Genomic DNA, 15,915 nt, shown 5'->3' with positions numbered 1-15,915 from the left:
GATAAACAACCTAACTTGGAATTCTATTTCCACGGTCATCTTCCGCGAAATTTGGTCAACACCGTGAGACACGCTTACTTACTCGCGATCAACGCTCTCGACGACGAGCAACCTCGAGCTCACTGTCACCAACGATGGCGGTAGCCGTACAGCGCCCGTTACGTGGCTCACGCGTATCTTCCTTCTATCCTGTCAAAACTCTACCATCATTGTCCTCTCTCGATAGTGCATTTCAGCTCCAGGAATACATTTCGCTTCTTATTCGTCTTGACGTCCATGATGTCGATTCAATAGTGTCTCTTCCTGGGAAAGGTTCCTTCAAGGACGCCGAAGAAAAGTCTTCTGATCTTTCTGATCAAGCTGAGCGTAAACCAGATGATCCTGAACGCAAGAGCGACATAACAGTCGACCGAGGTTGCTGGATTTACGAACAACTACGGTACCTCTCATGCTCACTCACCCGGTCGTCAATGCGTTAACTTTGTTCTTCAATCAGACGTCTTGCACAAGATCTCTCACATCCGCTCATCACGATGTTGCAGCAGGAATGTACTCGTATCACCTGTCCCGAGATGAAGGCGGGAGAGTGGTTATATCTGTGTGTCGCACACGGTAATGATGGTGCTATGGAGGTTAGTCTGACAGTAATTTAAAAAAAATATGATTGCGCTAACTGCGTATGTATACTTGACCAATTTCTTGACGTCTTTCAGCAATGCTGTGCTATCGATTACATCCTTCATACGTTGGATAGCGCAACCGCACTATTAAATTCACCTCGAGCTTTCCCATCTCGGTAAGTATTGATGACGTTTCATGACATCTTTGTTGATATCCTCCTTTACTCCGCCTTCCTCATCGAACTCAACTCAATCATGTGTTCTTGTGGTCATATCAGACTTTCGATACCTCCGACCTCATATCGACACTTCTCTTCGCTTGCTCGTCGGCTTGGTAGAATTTTTGCACATGCATACTTCCACCATCGAGAAGCCTTCGAACAAGCGGAGGCCGAATCATCGCTCTACGCCCGCTTTTTGAAACTTACTGGTCAATTCGATCTTGTCCCTACGGAATTCCTTGTCATTCCCCCAAGCGCTGTTCTGTCAGGTAGAAAGGGACGCGATGAGGACGTCGAACCTCCGCGTCTTCTTGCGGCGGCTGTCAATCCGCCGCGTGAACGGGAGGATCCTATAGCAGAACAAGCACAACCCCCGAATGTTCGCGGGAAGAGTCCTCCGGGATTATCCAGTGACAGCCTGATTGGCACTGATAGCCCGCGCCGGCTGGGGCGCAATCGCACAGATACCATGGTATTCAGTGAGGCATACAATGTTGCGGAGGAGCTGGCAAAAGGCGGTGACCATGATGTCACTGAAAGCGGCGCTTTATTGGATACTGCACTATCCGCCGAGCCTGAGAGCTATTCGCAGGCCTCATGGTCCAGCCAGCCGAGTGAGTTCCCTCCTGACGAATTTGGGTTTGACATCGAAGATGTGCCTGTCGAAGAAGCACCCGTTGAAGAAGTAGCAACCGTCGCCGCATCAAACTCTCCACCTCTGGAGGATCTCTCCTTGACGTCGCTTGGGGACTCCGGCTCAGTTACCCCTGATGTGCCACCCATATCGGAACACGAGATAGAGACGACTCCAATCGTTGAAACAATCGTTGAAACTGTTCAAGAACACCCAGCTGTTGAACCTGTAGCTCCTCATGAAGAGACTGAAGAGACCGCTACACTGGCTGAGCCTTCAAGCCCAGTAGTCCCCGCAGATAATCAAGATGTTGAGCCCAGTGTTGAGCCCAGTGTTGAAGACACTGATATTGTGGAGGAGCCTGTAGCTGCCGAAAAATCTGATTCACCGGAGCCAGTTCCGGAATCTGAAAAACTGCACGAGACACCCCTCGAGCCTTCTCCTGAGGCAGAAGCAGTATCAATTCACATTGCAGAACTTCCCGCGCCAGCTCCCGAGTCTGCACCTGCTGACGAGTCCCCCACGGAGCCCGAGGTTAGCCTTAATCTGAGCGAGTCCTCGCCGTCAGAGCCAATACCCCCGGAGAGCGAGAGTGATATTACGGATGAGGCGCATGGAGAGGATGGGGTGGATGAGGTATTGGAGAGCTCGTGAGGTTCGGTCGTGTGCTTAGCTGTGTTTTCGTAGCATTGTTCTGTTGTTCCCCATCTCATACTGCATTGATGTCACACCTTGCGTGATTTTGAGCAAGGTACGAACTGATTGGTTGACTGAATGTAGCTATCTGATCGTATCACTTTCAGTATGTCATGGACTCATGGTCATAGGCTATTGTCTAGGTATATCCCAGGACAATCCCAGGAATTTATTTGCTCCGCAACTGCCAACCGATGACTGGATTAAATGATGGCGACGCATCCGCCGCAGCAACTGAAATGGGCAGACTTTTATTCACATTTGAGTTATGACGATCTCCAGAGCGGCGGGCTAGGCGTTTGAAATATTCATATTCGAACTGTCTCATCTTACCTTATTCGTGGACGACTTGATGTCATTAATTATGTGATGTCAAACAAGAGGCACACTTGGATGCGAGATCGCGAACCAGAGTTTCTTTGCCGTACGTTTGCTATCTTCGAGCTCAGACTTTGGATGTTCAACTTCAGCAGCCTGGAAGCTTAGTCCGCTGAATTTGGAGGACCGCAATTGCAATTGTTGGGTAGTGACACAGTCCAGCGCAGTCCGTGGCATGCAGGTTCCAGGAGGTGATGACGTAGTGACAGGTAGAAGGCGCCGGCTTCATGGTGATAGCAGATGGTAGTGCAGTCTGTAACTACTGCGCAGGCGTAGCAGTCTTCCGTTAAGATACTAGTTGTGCACGGGACACATTTGCGAAGCATCACTACCACTAGCATACAAAAGGATTCGTTTGATATCTTCGCAGCGGAAGTAAAGATATATTAATATTTGAAGGCAACCGACAGATGCAGCATGTTCTAGCATACTCGGCAATAGAAAGCCTCATCTGCCGGATGTGTCATATCAAGATTGGATTTATGTCGTCTCCCCACCAATCGCTGTCACTGAGCATACAACAACCGAGTTACCGAAGATGATCACACACCTCGAACTCGCCCGGAAATTAAAGGATCTCTGACAGGACATGGTAAGAGGCCAATCTGATTGATGTGAAAGAAAATTTCAAGACACTATTGGTACATATGGGTGACAAGTGGAAACAATACTTTGATCATGCGCCGAAACCGTACAATGTACGCCCTGACCGTTTCAGCGCATAGACGACATCAAGAGCGGTAACCGTTTTGCTATAGTTCCAATAAGCAAACAAACACTTAAATAAACCGGTGCTAGGGCTTACCGCTTAGCATGTTCGGTGTAGGTAACGGAGTCACGGATAACGTTCTCCAAGAAAATTTTGAGGACACCACGGGTTTCCTCGTATATGAGACCCGAAATACGCTTCACACCACCACGACGGGCAAGACGGCGAATAGCCTGAATATACATGAGCAGGCGAATAATTATAGAACGCCATAGTACGCACTGGCTTGGTGATACCCTGAATATTGTCGCGAAGAATCTTGCGGTGACGTTTAGCACCACCCTTTCCGAGGCCCTATTGTACTGTGTTAGTTACACAGCTACAAGGTGACGCCAACCAATATTCCGCACCTTGCCACCCTTTCCGCGTCCAGACATGTTGTATTATGAACTGATTTATGTGTATCGACAAAGTTTACAAAGGCAGATTGATACTGCTGGTGTCGATGACGGTGATGGTGGTAGTGAACTGGAAGGTGCAAATACAAAGTTCGTTGTTGGTCAATGATACGCGTGTGGTCATGTTTGTGAACATCACGTGACCGGCTTATGTCGTGCTTTGCAAGCAAGCACGTCACGCAACAGCTTACTTATATCCAGCAACGGCACATATAAAGCCATCGCCCACAGAGCAGCCCTCATCAATCTCTCACATCGTATACTTCATCTAGGCTCATCATGGTTGCTGAGATATCCACCAAGATACACCTCAACGAGTACACCAGCGATCCCAGCAAGCTCACTGTAAGTATTTGTCTCAGTTGTTGTTCGAAGCTCAAGTGACATTTCCACTTGCAGGTCATTGATTTCACTGCTAGTTGGTGCCCCCCTTGCCAGGCCATTAAGCCGGTTTTTGAGGACCTCGCAAAGAACAACACCCATGTGAACTTCATCAAGGTTGACCTCTCCGAGGGAACGAACGAACTCGCCGCTAGCTACTCCGTCACTGCCATGTCAGTTTTTATCCTCTTGGAAAAGTTGTTCTGTATTTATATTTCGCAGGCCGACCTTCATCTTCCTAGTAGGCGGTGATGAAGTGCACAGGATCCGTGGCGCTAACCCAAGGTTCGTTCACGATTTTTCATTCTTTTTAATGCTCTACAACACATGCTATAGTGGCCTCAAATCAGCTATCACCCAGTACGCCAAACCCGCACCTTCTGGTGCATTCTCTGGGCAAGGCCGTACCCTTTCGGGTAAAGGTGGTTCTTCATCGTCCGGTTCTACTTACAATGCGTCAAACAGCTTAACTACCACGTGGTCGAACATGAACCCTCAAGCGAAAGTTTTAATTGTACTTTGTGTGGCATATGCATTTTTTTGGCTGATATAGAAAAGACCGAGTTTGTAGGATCAGGTTGTACGCTGGTGTACTACGTACGGATACGATAAATTCAATCTTCATCGGATTTGATCCCGACCCATAGGGGAGCCAAACCCCCAGACTTTGTAGGAATGGCTACGCCTTTAACGATGAACGTTGAACGCTCGCTTCAATCAAGACTTCAACGACCGCGACACGTTACGCACTGCCTTCGGTTTTGTTTCCTTTTCTGTTGATAATTGCAACGTTTCACGTTTTTACACTATTAGCCTTTGTCCTTATCGCTGTCACTACATGTTCCCATCCTGCGCTTTGACGACGCTACACCTTTCACGTCTTGCTTTACGTCTCTTCTTGCCACTCCGTACTCCATCCTCGACTGATCCATTTGATTCCCCTTAGAACTCAACGCAGCTTGAGCCGTGCAGTTTCTCGCTGCTCTACAACTGGACCCAATAATCAATCACCATAGGTAATTACTTTGACCTGACAATGAACGGTGCCATTCGACCTATGTCGTCGACTCCAAGTAGCAAGACATCTATACTGTCAGGGGTTCAAGAAAATGGATATTAATATCCTCCTCGCCAACTCGTCAAGCATGGGTATCCGTATACGGACTCAGATTCTTCCTTTCATACTGAATCATGATTATGATCATACCCCATATCGACCCCCTCCATGTTGTACGCTGCCGAATCGCAATGGTCTGCGAGGCGGTGATTGCCATCATCCATAACTGTACAAGTTATCTGTCAATATCATCACCGGTACCTGGAGGAGTCAGTAGTTGTAGGTAATTCCACCACCCTTACTAGACTCGTGACCAGTCTGACTATGCGTCATTTTGATATTGCAAGTTTGGCTACATCACTCGAGTATCAGTGATAGTATGCGCCAGGCTGGTCACGAGCCTACACCCTAATACCATTATAGCGTTGGACCTAGCATTTGGAACTGGATCCGATATGACAGTCACAAGGGCTTTTGCATGATGTCCCAGAAAGTATTCAGCATCAAGGGTGCCACGATGATATGATTGACATATGCCACGTTGCGACGATAGCTCCCGTCTGGGACACCGGTTACTTGTCTTTGAAGAACTTATAGGTTATGTAGTCAAAAATACGAGTGGAATCTTGGAGATGATCTCTCCGGGACGAACCATCCGGAACTTCTGGGATTGGATTTAAAGTTAAACATGTTGAGCAGCTCCGAACCTCGTCACGTCTGTTTTTGTCTGCCTTTTATCAGATTGCGTCATGATACGTGTCTCTCTTTCCGCAAACGTTGCATTCAGTTCTGTACAATGGAATAGGATGATATACATATCAGGATTGGCACAATCACATTTCTACAACGGCAAACCGATATAGCCAGCCCCAGCCTCCCTTAACAGGCGTTCAATCAATTTCATGCCCTCCAGGACACGCTCCTCTTCAAGCCGTCTTCCTACAATCTGCACCCCAATCGGGAGACCTTCCATGGCACTTGCATCATACATCCGGTAGTAGTTCCGTTCGATGGCGTTTCGTGCGCGGAAAGTACGCGGGAGAGCATCAGCCGTCGCATCCACATGCGTGATCGGCATTACCCCCGCACTGTAATCAAGCTTTTCGAAGATTGAGAGTGAATTTGCGATCGGAGCCGTTGAAAAGGAGTGGAACATACCAGATTGAATAAGAACGTGTACCCACATGCTTTCCACCCGTGCCTCATCCCTCCGTGAGGAACAGCAGGAAGACTGTTTGGCACTGTGAGGATGAAGTCAACTCCCTCATCGCCCTGACGGCCTTCGACCTCCGCGTCCCGCCAGACTTTGAACCAGCGAGAACGGTAGTCCTCCCTTCGCGCAATCAAGGCGTAGAATTCTGCTATGGTTTTCTCGTAATGGGTGTCGATCAGACCGGCATAGATGGGATCGCGACGTATGTAGCGGTAATACCAAGCATAGAGCTTTATGACGAAGTAGGGGAGACGAAGGCCCCGGAACGCTGATGTCATTCCAGCATCGTTGGACTCAAATGCGTGATGGTTCTTGGAAGCCGTCTTGCCGCCATCAGCAAGGAGGAGCTGTGACGCGATTTGAAGGCCTTCGTATGGGCTCGGGCACTTCCTAAAGTGGGACGTCTAGGAAGCACTTTCAGAAAGAAGAGTTTTGACCTACAGAGTGACAACTTCGTGGCCGTTCTTCTCGAGTATCGCAGTAACCGTTTTCAATGCTCGCGCGCAGGCAGGTGAGGGTCTCACAACCCCTGTGTGCAAACATGAATATACTGAGGTTGAACTCCATGGAGATCCACTTACCGTCATCCCACAGGACGCCCCACCTAATGGGGCGATCTTCCGGAAGTTTGACATCTCTCCACGGAATTCTAAGAACCTACGTTATCATTAGCTTAACGGCACTAATATTCAGAGATTTTAGCTACCGAGTAGTCGTAGTTCCAAGGCTTCATCTGGAACACAGCTCGCCAGAACGTCTCTAGATCTTCCAACGTTCTGGTCATAGGACTATGTGTTGCAGGAACCCCTTCCTGGCCAGGTATACTGGACGCGCTGCCTTGCTTCAAGAATCTATACATACTTGATTTGATAGAATAGACACCGGAGAAGTGCGCAGGAGCCCGAACGCTCCCCGCGACATCTGTCCCTATCGCGAGTCTGGCTGCACCGAGCGCAAGGAGTACAGCTTCACCTGCTGAAGAGCCTCCTGAGGTGTAGCCCTTCTTGTGAGGATTGTCTGTGGAACCGAAAACATCGTTCGTCGACTCCAATGAGAGCATAGTCATGGGGACATTCGTCTTGACGTATGGAACGGCACCTGCGTCCCGCAACAACCTCACCAGCGCGCCGTCGGCAGCCATAGGTTTGCCTACAAGAGCCGAGTATCCCATGGAGGAATCCCAACCCTTCACGCTTACCAGGTCCTTGAGAGAGACTGGGACGCCTGCCAACGGACCTGATCGGTTCGCAGTGCTTGCCCAATTCTCTGCAGAGGCAATCATGACCTCAGTCAGGCAGTTTGTCTGAGCATGCGCCTGAAGGGCCTTCTTGGAGTAGGCCACGAGGATGTCGGATGGAGACAGGGATGATGTTTGCACGGCAGCCACCAGAGACGAAACTGAGCGAGACAGAATCTCTTTGTCTTGGGAAGTTAGAGGCTCATGGTAGATGGGTTTGAGGGATGCGATTCGTTCTGCTCGCTCTCGTTGCTTATCGCGACTAGTGTGGTTGTCAGAGCCGAACTTTGCAGGAAAGTGACAATGAAGGCTGATAGAAGGCTCACCAGGTGCGACGGTGCGACAAGTAAGAGAACAACATGTTTTCCGAGCCCGGACCAACGGCGAACCTTTCAGAAACCTCCGTCAGTTGTGGGGGATGAGACGTGTGAGAAGACTAGCAGCCGCGAAGACCTAGGCTGGTTCTTATCATGCTCGCATGTGGCAAATGGGCACGGGATTGAATTACGTGTTGTACAATTCTATCAATGAGCTGAGGTGCTATTGCCAAGGGCCGCCAGACAGGAAGTTTGCCAACTTGTGCAACAGATATGTCACTCATATCAATGGTGAACCTTTCAAAATCAGAAACTGGGGCCCTGTTAAGTTATGCCAGATAGTCAAGGAGAAAGTCAGGCGTACGACTCGGTGTGAACAAGTGAGGTTCGTGAGTCACGTGTAGATATCTGGCTCTTATCATGTGAGCGCCAACTGCTTCGAAATGGCATCATGCAGAAGTAACGCTGCCAATTTCAGTATGAATGAGAGGGTACCGGTAGTTGTTGGCTACGGAGCTATGGCTATAGGTATTAGGCTTTACACTTATAAGACTTGACAGCGAAAATTGAATTTCAGTGATGCATGACGATTTGGCGTTGCAGATTCCAAGATTCATGTTATTTTTGCATGCACGGCCCTACTAGAACAGATTTATCTGGGCAAGTGCTATGTAGAAGTCCCAACATCAACGTTAACTTGAAGATGTTCATCATCCTAGCCAGTAAACACAAATGGATCTCCAAGTTATCCGCATCGATCGTCTACTAATTCAAGTTTTTCTAATGTATCTGAGTAACCAATATGGCCACCCCACATGAAATTACAAAAAACGGAGTTTATAGTATCATCGAGTCTGCCTGTCGCCGTTCACTGATTTCAAGTTCTACTTTAACTTCGAGGAACGAAGTCAGTTCCCGGGCACGGCCGTGGCCATACTAGTTGTAGTTGTGGTAGTGGCAGTGGTGATCTGTGTACAATATTAATATCGGGAGGCCAATGCAATGCAATTTGATGCGAAACAATGCTTACACCACGGCCGCCGACCTGGGTGCATTAAATCTGAGGTTAATGACGAAACCTGGTATATTGTAGCGAAGCTTTACCTGTTGCGCCTCACTCGTCTAGGTATAACATATCGTGAGGTTGATACAATGAGGTTTGGCACTGGGCACTTACAGTTTGTATAGTCCCCTGAGTACATTGTATCATGAGGTCAATGTGATGAGGTTTGATACAATGGCAAGTCTTACAGAAGGTTCATGCGTCGGCGTCTGCGTAAATTGTGTGGTGAGTTTCAAGGCGATGAGTTTTGATATAAAGGAAGCCTTACTCGACTCGGGCAGGGCGCGGGGCAATTGGTCACTACACATCAAATTGTGAGTCAACAAAATGAGATTTTATGCGATGTAAGCCTCACTCGAGACAGCATAGGCTGCATAGCTTGTACTAACAAAGAATGTCGAGGCAAGCAGAGCATAGAGGAAAGGAGAGGCGAGGCGAGCGAACATGATGGTGAGTCAAAATTATTTGTTGAGAAAGATATCAGATGGCACTTCTGATGCTAAAGTTGGGTTCTTATATACCGCCGGTCCGCAACACGAGCTCCAAAATGGAGACATGAAAGATTTTCCATGTACCTGCCAACAGCCAACGACGCGTGCATCGTGGAATTAATAAGAGATTTTAGCTTTGGTGGCATTTTTAACTTTGATGGCATACCGCGTCGTCAGCCGCTTCTACAGCAGGCAAAAAATTGAGATTGCTAGTTGATACGTTGATCGTGCTCATATTGACGATAACGTTACTATTACGAATCCAGCTAAGAGCTCATGAGAGAGACATATCGGCCCCAGATAGCGCAACAACACTGCTAACAGGCGCCCTCATATCAATTGTGATTCATTTTTGTGAGGAGCTGAGTAAGTCTTGAAGGGTGTTATGTATGCCTTGGGTCCACACCCCAAGTTCTTTCTCCAACGACACTAGTGTTTCGCGAATATTTCGTCCAAGCTCACCACCGTCGTTATTTCTGCCAAAACCAATCATCAATTCGTATCTCGCACGTACTAGTGCTTCATAAGCGGCTTTGAGTCGCGGAGGGCCGGATGGTGGGAACGCGACATTCGCTGGCGGTGACGTGGCGGGCTGGGGTTCGTCGACAGCCAAAAGCTTGCCGAGCTCCACAAGGGAAACGGCACGCACAGGGTGGCCATCATAGAGAATGGCGGATAGGCCTATATAGTGCTTGGCTGCAGTACGGATCGTCTCATCAAGCAGTTCTTGTGCTATATCTGTCGACAACGAAGAGAGGAGGAGTGATTTATGGAGCCCTATCAAGGCCAATAACGGGTGGCATGATGGTGTCAAGCCGGCAGACACAAGTATCGGAATAATATTGGTCGTCAGCTGTAAGGCCTTATTATAATCTGTAAGGACGCGGGTCAAATTACGTGATGAGTTTCCCGTGTAACACGGAGTACGAACCCGTATCTTGAAGGGAAGTTGCCTTCTCCAATGCTTCTTGTCCAATGCGAAGCGCGTCCATGATAAATCCTGGTGTAACCACAACTGCACGACATTTCACGCATTGGTACGTCTCGCTTTCTGATAGAGAATGCAGTATATGAGCAACTAAAATTTCAGGTAGAGCTCTAACTGTCCTCACCATCACTAGGAGCAGGGCACATCCCTCCGCATGATTTTGGACACCATATGGATTCACGAGGGTCTATTTTGTTGCTGTCACGACATAGTTCACATTTGCACGTGAAATCATATGTCTCCTTCAGTGCAGCTTGTCTTAGAGAACGAGGTAGGGTCGTGTCGATATAGGAGGTCAAAATCTGCCAGTGATCACTGATTAATGAGAGCAATTCGATTAAGTGGTGTATACACGCCTCCTCATTGGGTGAGATGTCTCTGAGAGCAATGACTTGCATCTGCGGCTCCTCCGCAGGATTCTGAGAAGACCGGGGAAAAACTATAACTGCACTGGGATCACAAGAATGGTTGAAAAGCGCAACAAGCGGCGAGACCGACACGCCCACTGGTGTCAACGAAGGCGAAGTTAATGCGAAAGTATTTGTGACAAACTGCCAGGTACGAATCATGTGATGCCTGAATCTTTTGATGATGGACACTTACTCTTGAAATCAAATCAGTAAGGTCACCCGCAGATGAGATGCCAAATTCCAACAAATCTCCAGGGGAAGACAAGTCGAGATATCGAACCAGAGAGTGGGCAAGGTAAGTGCTATTTTCAACGACGCGAGGCTGCAAAAAATGTCGATCTAATTCGACCTCGATTACGACCAGCGCTTGAATGTGACATAGAACTCACGAGACTGTAATCCATCGATTTCCTTTGACTGTTGATGCTGTCAGCGGTGTCATCGATGCAAACAAAATCTTACTCACCCAACTACTGTCAAACCCTTCCTTCTTTTTCTGCCACAAAATTCGACCCAGGCACCTGACAGCATCACTTGGGACAGATAAGTTTTTCGATGGTGCTGACTTGGCCCACTTCCTCAATGCAGAGCATTCGAGTCGATGAAGTGACCAGTCGTTTGTTTGACACGTCTAACACCGAGAAATTAGACCAGTGAAAAGGCTGTCTACGGTATTAGTGCAACTGACTGGGTTGCAATACCAAACTGTGCGGCATCCAGTACACCTCAACAATCCTGAGTTTGGTGCGGCAGCACAATAAGAGCAATGCGAATCCAGATACCGGCTAGCAAGTGCAAATGAATGCGGTCTTAGTGATATGATAACAGAGCCTGTTTCATGTGAGCGATGTATTATGGTTCGGAGTCAGATTGTGCATCAAATTTGCTAACCAGCTTTGATTAAATTCTTGGCCCACAAGCCCCTGCCTGATTCTGCCGATACCCGCACCTCCACATTTTCTGGTATCCCATGGTACACGGTAACTTCACCATTGCTGGGAGTTGATGTATTGGGATTGTTAGATTGGATCACTTTTGGGGTGGTTGTAGAGTGGGACTCTTGAGAATCATCTGTGGAAGTCACATACGATCTTGATGCCTTGGATTGCCTTTGAGATTTAAGACTTGCAAAAGACATGATGCAGATGCATCACACCGTGACGCGCTAACTGGACCAAGTTTGTTTGCTACTGTTTATCAGTATCTTTTGAATTCAATACGCCCAAACAAAGTATCAGTGGTCGACCCGGTCGCTACATCATATATGTTGCATTGACTTTCTCATCTACTGCTGCTACCTCTGTCGCCGTGCCTCCTCTAGAGAATGATTCATATTTTTCATTACCGATACCACCTGACGCGGCCATTGCCGCTGGATTCACTGGCGTAGAGGTGGCTTGGCATGCGAATCGATTATGGGGGCGGCGAGCTTGCGGTCTAGTGATGGAGCACTGATGCTGTGAGTGTTTGCCTTTGTTTTTATTATACGTTTAGGCTCACCCCCAGGACGCGCCAGTGATTTCCCATGGTGCCGTCTAGCCAGTTATTAACTGGGACCTGGGTTACTCAACTATTAACCAACATCTTCCTCGGAGCTGGTATTGAAAGCGGAATCACCGGGCATCTTATCAATCTAGTCACATCGAGCCAAATATGAGTGCGAATCTTACTGGTAAGTTCCATGGGTTGACTTGCGGAAAAATGAAAATGACACGTACGCGTGCTCGAATGTTTGATGAAAGTTCTTTCTTGAGATGGTGACACACATGTTCCCAACGCTGTCAGATGCTCAGATGCTATCCAGGGAAGGCGGCGGACTCGGAGGCGTCCAACAACACCCATCGCCCGGAAAAGTGCCTGCGAGTAGATATCCGTCCGTTGCTGACTCGGTCATGGCATTGTCGCCTTTGGCCTTCTGGCGTCGTGGAGTGAATGGAATGATACACTGATCGAGGAAATTTTGTGGCACTCCCATCGTACGAGATAGTGAGATGATGGAAGCAGGTTTTATACGAGTCAATGTTGATTCAGAGTGTGGCCCGGGCGTATACGGCCAGCTTCTGCAGGAATATCGTTGTCCCTCAGGCTGCTTGTTGGGCGACAGGCCAAATTTACGATTGCGGGCGTGTCTTTCAACTGCCCGTGAATGACAAGATACATGCATTACCTCACTTACAGCAGAGGTCAAGACCTCCAGCACCCTTCGGCAAGTTATTTTCAGCTTCATGTATGAGGTCAAGCACCGTTTCTGCTAGCGCCCACCAGGACTCTTGCTGCTTCTCGCACCTTCGCTGTCCCTTGCCCTGACCCCCATGCCCAACTTCACCCATCCGTGGCATTCGCCTACCGATTACACCCAGCAATAACGTCCTGCAGTCTCCCGGCCCAATTTGGCAAATACACGCTGGCGTTGCCCCCACGTCAAAGCTCCCAAAGCGACCTCTTATTCCCTGGCACCACTGATCTACTCCTCATCCATGCCAACCGATGCATTGACACACTGGCACCATGTTGGTACTTATCAAGTAGCATCCCACCGTGACGGTGATTATGTGTCTTGGCTTGGAATTCGTCAACTCTCATCGATACCGCGCGCCTGTGCGTTACCACCGCAGAAGTTGAGGGGATACAAAACCTTTCATTGAGGACGTGATCGAGGGCGCTGAAGACATGATGCAAGGTTGCCACATTGCCAGCGTTAATTTTCAAGTTTTGGAGATATGATGTTCAGTGGGCAGGGAAGTGCGAAGGTCGATTAATATAGACTCGGAAGAGACAACGGCAAGGATGGTGGCGCCGACTTGACGTCGGTGAAGCGAGAACGGACTCGGACTTGCAACAACCACTCGAAATGGAACTTTGCATCTGAAATGAGGTGAGTCGTGTACGCCTCATGGTACGCGCAACTAAAGTATGCCCATTTCCCACTGAATCTATATTTGAGGCATGGGGTAGGTATGTATTGTGAGTAGTCGCCCTGCGACTGCATATTTCATGCATAACTCCAAGTTGGTCTGCCGAGTCGCGATGAATAACCGCTTGGGTGCTTCACCTCAAGGCAGCGCTTCCCGCGGTGCCTATCGTGATATGGGGTCAGAGACCCACGGTCACTACCCTCAATCCTGTCTAACTTTAGATCCCCTGATAGATCATTTTTGGTGGCTAGGATTAACAGATTGGATTTCTCTGCAGAACCATCCCAGGGCTTGTCAACTCTACTTGGACAATCTCATCTCGCATATTTGGGACATTTAAGGATCATGACGTGGTAATAGGCAAGTTACCTTGTACATCCACACAATTAGGCTGCAGAAACAACATGGTCCCCCCGGTGTGCTCACATTCGTAGTCCAGGGCTCCTCGTCTCGGGGGCATTAAGTTTCCCTGGTAAGCAATTTTCTGTCATTTCCCTGATACCCCGTATTCTGAACGTTTTGTCCCGGAAAGCTAGTCACTGACCATGCTTGAAAACCGGCGTATCATGACCTTGTATATCTATTCGTGAAACCGAAACAAGGTTTTGTGATTTCTGCGATTAGCCAATGTCATCAATCCACAGCATCTTGGTATGCTGTTTTCAATCTAAGTTTTAACAGATCGCCGGGGGTAAATTTGTTTGACCTACTTAGTTGTAGGAAGACTGAATAGAATGACGTTGACATTTGTACTAGTTCCTGCTGGTTCCTCATGTTCATGTATGCCTCATGCATATGGTCCGTTGGATGTCGTTATTTTGCAATGTACAGGCTTGTATAGTACAGCCTTGAGACTTCGGAGGCGAGTTGTATACGACGCACAACCCATTGCCCACTAGATCTAGATTTGACAAGCTTAAGAGCGCTTAATTACAGAACTCACACACCGATAGCGGTTAAAAGCTTCTACTACTCTCAGCGCTCAGTCCCATTGCTACCATTTACCTTTCTTCATGGATTCTTCAAAGATAAAAAAGAAGATCGTTCGCTTTCGAATTCTCATCATAGGAAGAGCGAATGCAGGGAAAACTACCATCCTCCAGAGGGTGTGCAATACAAAAGAGAACCCTGAAATATTTAATAGCGCTGGGGAAAAGGTGCGCATCACGAGGCTAGTACGAGGCTAATAGTGTCTCATCGACATCAGATCGATGCCGCTGTTTTGACAGCATCTAGAGAGGTAACGTGCACCATTAGTCGGCAACATAAACTGACATTTTCTCAGCGTGGAGAGCACGACATCGAGAACAAAATGGTGTTTCAAACCAACCCAGGATTCATCTTTCATGATTCGCGCGGTTTTGAAGCAGGCGGGGAATTAGAGTATGACAAGATGAACAAATTTATCGCAGACCGTTCGAAGGAAGCAAACATGAAGGATCGAATTCACACTATATGGTAATTGGTCGAGTTGGCGACATTCACTGGCTCACTCCTTTGACATAGGTATTGTATACCAATGGATCAGGCAAGCAGGTGTTTTACTGAAGCCGAAGTCAAATTCTTCTCCCGCTGCGACACTGGAAGCAGTAAGCTTTTGGACTGTCCATTAACCATCAACTGATTCGCAACTTCCTCAGTTCCAGTCATCGTAATATTTACCAAATTCGACGCACTCTACGCTGCCGAATTCACACGACTGACAGAAAATGGAATGTCGAGGAAAGATGCCAAACGACTGGCCCCAATGCACGCCGAGGAGTCATTTGCGAACGGGACACAAGTCAAGTTGCTATACGACCCAAAAACCATCCGACGGCCTCCAAAATGCCACGTCTGCCTCCCAGGTAAGCTATAGATCATCGAAGTCTGATGCATGATGACTGTTGGTCCATTAGACATGAACAAGGATGATGCTGATTGCGGACCACTCATCGAACGGACCGCTGGAACTCTGGACGATCAAGTCCTTCAGCAATTATTCGTCTCGACTCAGCAGACCAACTTAGAAATATGCATGAAATATGCAGTTGAGAAGTATCTACCCATCATTTGCCTGCCGCGAGCATTATTGACTATCGTCCAGGACACTTGCAAAGCTTGCTGCCACAGATTGGAAAATCTCAT

General features: G+C 48.1%; 7 protein-coding genes across 7 annotated transcripts; 3 read left to right on the top strand and 4 right to left on the bottom strand.

Moving 5' to 3' along the window:
• The first annotated feature begins 32 nt into the window (after positions 1-32).
• On the top strand, positions 33-2,299 carry DEU56DRAFT_797899 (Mob1/phocein). Its single transcript, XM_041352964.1, has 4 exons — positions 33-439; positions 497-632; positions 714-796; positions 899-2,299. Exons 1-4 carry the CDS (start codon positions 135-137, stop codon positions 2,127-2,129), a joined length of 1,755 nt encoding a protein of 584 aa, XP_041209564.1. The 5' UTR covers positions 33-134; the 3' UTR covers positions 2,130-2,299.
• A 758-nt stretch (positions 2,300-3,057) lies between these two features.
• On the bottom strand, positions 3,058-3,777 carry DEU56DRAFT_287544 (histone-fold-containing protein). The gene is made up of 4 exons (XM_041345487.1): positions 3,669-3,777; positions 3,541-3,612; positions 3,355-3,491; positions 3,058-3,301 (listed from the first exon to the last, which is right to left on the bottom strand). The coding sequence occupies exons 1-4, from the start codon at positions 3,693-3,695 to the stop codon at positions 3,226-3,228; spliced, it is 312 nt and encodes a 103-aa protein (XP_041209563.1). The 5' UTR covers positions 3,696-3,777; the 3' UTR covers positions 3,058-3,225.
• Positions 3,778-3,897: 120 nt separating this feature from the next.
• Positions 3,898-4,766, top strand: DEU56DRAFT_885810 (thioredoxin-domain-containing protein). Its single transcript, XM_041356192.1, has 4 exons — positions 3,898-4,061; positions 4,116-4,270; positions 4,320-4,382; positions 4,434-4,766. Exons 1-4 carry the CDS (start codon positions 3,996-3,998, stop codon positions 4,648-4,650), a joined length of 501 nt encoding a protein of 166 aa, XP_041209562.1. The 5' UTR covers positions 3,898-3,995; the 3' UTR covers positions 4,651-4,766.
• A 1,113-nt stretch (positions 4,767-5,879) lies between these two features.
• DEU56DRAFT_287431 (amidase signature enzyme) lies at positions 5,880-8,294 on the bottom strand. Its single transcript, XM_041345486.1, has 6 exons — positions 7,931-8,294; positions 7,074-7,866; positions 6,949-7,024; positions 6,809-6,896; positions 6,313-6,757; positions 5,880-6,253 (listed from the first exon to the last, which is right to left on the bottom strand). The coding sequence occupies exons 1-6, from the start codon at positions 7,963-7,965 to the stop codon at positions 5,996-5,998; spliced, it is 1,695 nt and encodes a 564-aa protein (XP_041209561.1). The 5' UTR covers positions 7,966-8,294; the 3' UTR covers positions 5,880-5,995.
• A 91-nt stretch (positions 8,295-8,385) lies between these two features.
• DEU56DRAFT_797885 (uncharacterized protein) lies at positions 8,386-9,527 on the bottom strand. The gene is made up of 7 exons (XM_041352963.1): positions 9,340-9,527; positions 9,253-9,284; positions 9,173-9,193; positions 9,099-9,113; positions 9,026-9,043; positions 8,952-8,966; positions 8,386-8,889 (listed from the first exon to the last, which is right to left on the bottom strand). Exons 1-7 carry the CDS (start codon positions 9,428-9,430, stop codon positions 8,830-8,832), a joined length of 252 nt encoding a protein of 83 aa, XP_041209560.1. The 5' UTR covers positions 9,431-9,527; the 3' UTR covers positions 8,386-8,829.
• A 294-nt stretch (positions 9,528-9,821) lies between these two features.
• DEU56DRAFT_735015 (uncharacterized protein) lies at positions 9,822-12,011 on the bottom strand (the record flags this gene model as incomplete). Its single annotated transcript, XM_041348422.1, has 9 exons — positions 9,822-10,348; positions 10,407-10,526; positions 10,588-10,778; positions 10,818-11,014; positions 11,067-11,212; positions 11,263-11,290; positions 11,340-11,504; positions 11,562-11,704; positions 11,765-12,011. The coding sequence occupies 9 exons, from the start codon at positions 12,009-12,011 to the stop codon at positions 9,822-9,824; spliced, it is 1,764 nt and encodes a 587-aa protein (XP_041209559.1).
• A 2,761-nt stretch (positions 12,012-14,772) lies between these two features.
• Positions 14,773-15,777, top strand: DEU56DRAFT_972244 (uncharacterized protein; the record flags this gene model as incomplete). Its single annotated transcript, XM_041359479.1, has 6 exons — positions 14,773-14,945; positions 14,996-15,028; positions 15,074-15,246; positions 15,295-15,377; positions 15,429-15,635; positions 15,687-15,777. Coding segments are annotated over exons 1-6 (729 nt in total), but the record flags the coding sequence as incomplete, so codon positions are not given.
• Between the last annotated feature and the right edge of the window lie 138 nt (positions 15,778-15,915).

Source organism: Suillus clintonianus (genome assembly GCF_016758775.1).
Source record: "Suillus clintonianus strain FC179 chromosome Unknown DEU56scaffold_27, whole genome shotgun sequence".
Taxonomy (NCBI): domain Eukaryota; kingdom Fungi; phylum Basidiomycota; class Agaricomycetes; order Boletales; family Suillaceae; genus Suillus; species Suillus clintonianus.
This window is presented reverse-complemented; position numbering and strand designations above follow the sequence as displayed.